General features: G+C 50.8%; 1 protein-coding gene across 1 annotated transcript in view; it reads left to right on the top strand.

The window, feature by feature from the left end:
- LOC308172239 (calpain-2 catalytic subunit-like) overlaps positions 1–5557 on the top strand; it is a gene marked incomplete at both ends in the record, with an annotated part of 36620 nt that overhangs the window by 12646 nt on the left and 18417 nt on the right. The window contains 5 exons of the mRNA XM_080547145.1: positions 315–398; positions 751–836; positions 3308–3382; positions 3682–3842; positions 4140–4309. Of these exons, the coding sequence (XP_080403271.1) occupies positions 315–398; positions 751–836; positions 3308–3382; positions 3682–3842; positions 4140–4309 (576 nt within the window). The remainder of the gene's footprint in view (positions 1–314; positions 399–750; positions 837–3307; positions 3383–3681; positions 3843–4139; positions 4310–5557) is intronic.

The raw sequence follows: 5557 nt of genomic DNA on the forward strand, positions 1-5557 counted from the left end.
CATTGGAATGTATGTTCTTACTATGCTGCTCTTGCTGTATTTTAATAATGTATGTAGAGCACTTTGAATTACCCTGTTGTATGAAATGTGCTGTACTAATAAACCTGCCTTGCCTTAGACACTATAGTACATACTACACCCTACACATTGCAGCCTACACACTATAGTACACACTACACACTATAGTACACACTATACTACACACTGCATACTAAACCCTACACACTACACACTACACGCTATAGTACACCCTGCACCCTACAGCTGATTGGATAGAGCTCCGGCCTCCCTGACGGCTGATTGGTGCGTTTCAGATCAGCAGCTCAGCTGAGACCGAGGCGGTGACATCACAGAAGCTGGTCAAAGGCCACGCCTACTCTGTCACAGCCGCTGACGAGGTGAGACAGGACCCACACACACACACACACACACACACACACGCACGCACACACACACACAACTAACTAGCCTGCTCAGGATCCGACAGTCTGGTAACGTGTGTGTGTGTGCGTGTCGTGTGCGTGTGCGTGTGTGCGTGCGTGCGTGCACGGGCTCGTGCGTGTGTCGTGTGCGTGTTTGTGTCGTGTGTCGTGTGCGTGTGTGTCGTGTGCGTGTGTGTCGTGTGCGTGTGTGTCGTGTGCGTCGTGTGCGTGTGCGTGTGCGGGCTCGTGCGTGTGTCGTGTGTTGCGTGTTGCGTGTGTGTGTGTGTCGTGTGCGTGTGTCGTGTGTCGTGTGCGTGTGCGTGTGTAGGTGGACTACAGAGGAGACAGGACTCAGCTGATCAGGATCAGGAACCCCTGGGGTCAGGTGGAGTGGACCGGCCCCTGGAGCGACGGGTGGGTGACCCCTCCACACACACACACACACACACACACACCTCAACAGCCCCCCTCACGTTTACTGCAGACTGGACTGCTACATTTAGCTTCATTCTACCGGACGACGCTGAGACAAGCTGCTTGCAAACAGTAGCAACAACAAGGTTGTAACATCAGACACCATTTTGAAGCAAAACACAAAACTTTCAATGAAAGATTCCCACCAAAAGCAGAAGATAGCTAGCTTAAGCTCTAATAATAATAATAACAACTTGGTTTTACATACGCCTCAAACCCAAGGACAGACAGACAGACAGAAGGGGTGACAGACAGTCAGTCAGACAGACAGACAGACAGACAGACAGGGGTGACGGACAGACAGAAGGGGTGACAGACAGACAGAAGGGGTGACAGACAGACAGACAGACAGTCAGACAGACAGACAGAAGGGGTGACGGACAGACAGAAGGGGTGACAGACAGACAGTCAGACAGACAGACAGACAGGGGTGACGGACAGACAGTCAGTCAGACAGACAGACAGACAGACAGACAGACAGACAGGGGTGACAGACAGACAGTCAGTCAGACAGACAGACAGACAGAAGGGGTGACAGACAGACAGTCAGACAGACAGACAGACAGACAGAAGGGGTGACAGACAGACAGTCAGACAGACAGACAGACAGGGGTGACAGACAGACAGAAGGGGTGACAGACAGCCAGACAGACAGTCAGACAGACAGACAGACAGACAGAAGGGGTGACAGACAGTCAGTCAGTCAGACAGACAGACAGACAGAAGGGGTGACAGACAGTCAGTCAGTCAGACAGACAGACAGACAGAAGGGGTGACAGACAGACAGACAGACAGACAGACAGGGGTGACGGGTCTTTACTCCTCACAGTTTAGTCCATTGTTGAATAGCAATAGAAATACTTTTATACATACCATTCCCCTGTGTTCAAGATGGCCGCCCCTGTGTTCAAGATGGCCGCCCTGTGTTCAAGATGGCCGCCCTGAGGCCTTTGATCTTCTCTTCCACCAGGCCATGAATCCATAAGGTCTTGCCTACACGCACCTGTCGAGCCCGCACACGACACACACGCACACGACACACACGACACACACGCACACGACACACACGCACACGACACACGACACAAACATTTCCTAAAAGACACATGAGGAACTGTCGTTCGGGGTTTAGTTTCCGCCTGTGAGCCTTTTTTGACGCGCGTCTTACTATAGCCTGTGTTTTAGCCTGGTCGCGACCAGGCTAATTATATCTGACTCAGAAGGAGCTCAACCAAGCAGCGAATTATTTGAGCCACATTGATGGAACCGAACGCAAGCTAACATTATCGAGGCTTAGAACTTTATCGAGGCTTAGAACTTTATCGAGCTTCGTGGAATAGCCCCCTGGTGTCCCTCCTCGTTGGAGGCTGACAGAGTAGTGCTGTAGATGAACACTGACTGGCTTGGAGCAGCAGACAATAACATGAACAAGGAAACGAGGAAGGAGAGGAGAGGAGAGAGGGAGAGGAGAGAGGAGAGAGGAGATGTCTGCTGGTGATAACACACTGGTCCATGTTTTATTATAAAGTCATCGACATGTTTAGTGTGCAGCAAATTACAACAGGCTACCTGCAACGTACCTACACCCAAACAACAAACCAGTGAACAACAACATGCCTTTCTAGAGTCGCTGTCTGACAGCTGCCTCCTGTTGTTAAAGGGATGAGACGAGGCAATGTGAGAGCACACAGCCCTCCATCGCCCCCTACGGGCAGCAACTGGTACCAGAGTATTACAGTACCAGAGTATTACAGTACAGAGTATTACAGTACAGAGTATTACAGTACCAGAGTATTACAGTACAGAGTATTACAGTACAGAGTATTACAGTACAGAGTATTACAGTACAGAGTATTACAGTACCAGAGTATTACAGTACAGAGTATTACAGTACAGAGTATTACAGTACAGAGTATTACAGTACAGAGTATTACAGTACCAGAGTATTACAGTACAGAGTATTACAGTACAGAGTATTACAGTACAGAGTATTACAGTACAGAGTATTACAGTACCAGAGTATTACAGTACAGAGTATTACAGTACAGAGTATTACAGTACAGAGTATTACAGTACAGAGTATTACAGTACAGAGTATTACAGTACAGAGTATTACAGTACAGAGTATTACAGTACAGAGTATTACAGTACAGAGTATTACAGTACAGAGTATTACAGTACAGAGTATTACAGTACCAGAGTATTACAGTACAGAGTATTACAGTACCAGAGTATTACAGTACAGAGTATTACAGTACAGAGTATTACAGTACCAGAGTATTACTTTTCACCCTGTCACACCATGAGAGTGTCTGGCTGTGTGACGGGGCTGGGGTCTGATTGGTCCATAGCTGGTATACTGTGGTCTGATTGGTCCAGAGCTTACGTGCTGTTGTGTGATTGGTCTACAGGTCGATGCAGTGGCGTCAGATCAGCGATGAAGACAGAGAGAGGCTGAGTCTCCGCGCAGAGGACGGAGAGTTCTGGTAAACACACTTTATACAAACCTAGCTTAGCATATCTTAGCCTAGCTTAGCATAGCCATGCTCCACAGTGTATACCTCTGACTAGCCTAGCCTAGCTTAGCTTAGCATAGCTTAGCCTAGCTTAGCATAGCCATACTCCACAGTATACAGTATACAGTCACATCAAACTTTGGATTGAATAGTTCATAACCCTAACCATGATGTGTATAACTGGTGTGTGTGTGCGTGTGTGTCCGTCCGTGTGTGTGTGTGTGTGTGTGTGTGTGCGTGTGCGTGCGTGCGTGTGTGTGTGTGTGTAGGATGTCCTTCTCAGACTTCCTGCGTCACTACTCCCGGCTGGAGATCTGCAACCTGAGCCCCGACAGCCTATCAGACGACAGCGTGGGGAAGTGGGCGTTGGCCAAGTTTGACGGCAGCTGGAGGCGGGGCTCTACGGCCGGCGGCTGCAGGAACTTCCCCAGTAAGCCACGCCCCCCCCCGGTTACCGTAGAAACCACGCCCCGGTTACCGTAGAAACCACCCTTAGTAATTTATTAACCCTATCTCCCTTCCCTCCCTCCCCCCCCTCCCTTCCCCTCCTTCCCTCCCCCCCTCCCTCCTTCCTTCCCTCCCTCCCTCCCCCCCTCCTTCCCTCCCTCCCTCCCCCCCTCCTTCCCTCCCCCCCTCCCTCCTTCCCTCCCTCCCTCCCTCCCCCCCTCCTTCCCTCCCTCCCTCCCCCCCTTCCCCTCCCCCTCCCCCCCCCCTCCCTCCCCCCCAGACACCTTCTGGACTAACCCTCAGTTCGTCATCCGTCTGGACGAGGAGGATGACGACCCTGCTGACGGGGAGGAGGGCTGCAGCCTCGTGATTGGTCTGATCCAGAAGAACCGCCGCCGCCTGAGGAAGACGGGGGGGGACATGAACACTGTGGGGTTCGCCATCTACGAGGTGAGAGGAGGGGGACATATATACAAACGTACATACAGTATATTCATCTATGAGGTGAGAGGAGGGGAGGGGGGGGGGAGTACATACAGTATATTCATCTATGAGGTGAGAGGGGGGGAGGGGGGGGGAGTACATACAGTATATTCATCTATGAGGTGAGAGGAGGGGGAGGGAGGGGGGAGGGAGGGGGGGGGGGAGGGGAGGGGGAGTACATACAGTATATTCATCTATGAGGTGAGAGGAGGGGGGGAGGGAGGGGGGGAGGGAGGGGGGAGTACATACAGTATATTCATCTATGAGGTGAGAGGAGGGGGGAGGGAGGGGGGAGTACATACAGTATATTCATCTATGAGGTGAGAGGAGGGGGGAGGGGGGGGGGGGAGTACATACAGTATATTCATCTATGAGGTGAGAGGAGGGGGGAGGGAGGGGGGAGTACATACAGTATATTCATCTATGAGGTGAGAGGAGGGGGGGGAGGGGAGGGGGGGAGGGAGGGGGGGAGTACATACAGTATATTCATCTAGAGGTGGAGGTGTCTAACTCTAACTGTCTGTGTCCTCTCTCTCTCCAGGTCCCTGGGAGGAGGAGGAGGAGGAGAGGGGGGTGGGGGGAGGAGGGGGTGGGGGAGGAGGAGGAGAGGGGGGGTGGGGGGGAGGAGGGGTGTGGGGAGGAGGAGGGGGAGGACGACGTGTCATGTGACTGCGGTCCCCAGGTCTCTGGCATGTGGGGTTCCCCAAGGATCAATCCTTGGCCCTCTTCTATTCAGTCTCTACATGCTTCCATTGGGACACATCATAAAAAATAACAAAAATTGCCTACCACAACTATGCGGATGACACTCAAATCTACATAGCCCTCTCACCGAACGACTATAGTCCCATTGACAATCTCTGTAATTACATTGAGCAAATAAATGCCTGGATGACACAAAACGTCCTCCAACTAAACAAGGACAAAATAGAGATAATTGTATTCGGTGCACCTGACAAAAGATCGAAAGTCAGTGCAAAACTTGATTCTCTCTCTCTTCAAACTAAAAAACAGGTCAGAAATCCGATCTAAACTTCAACAGCCACATAAACTCTAACTAAATCAGCCTACTATCACCTGAAAAACATAACAAGAATGTCCAAGCAAGACCTTGAAAAACTCAGCCATGCATTTGTTTCGGGTAGACTTAATTATTGTAATGGTCTACTAACAGGCCTATCTAAGGAGCTGGTCTACTAACAGGCCTATCTAAAG

This window comes from Nansenia antarctica (assembly GCF_963989245.1).
Source record: "Nansenia antarctica genome assembly, chromosome: 16".
NCBI lineage: Eukaryota > Metazoa > Chordata > Actinopteri > Argentiniformes > Microstomatidae > Nansenia > Nansenia antarctica.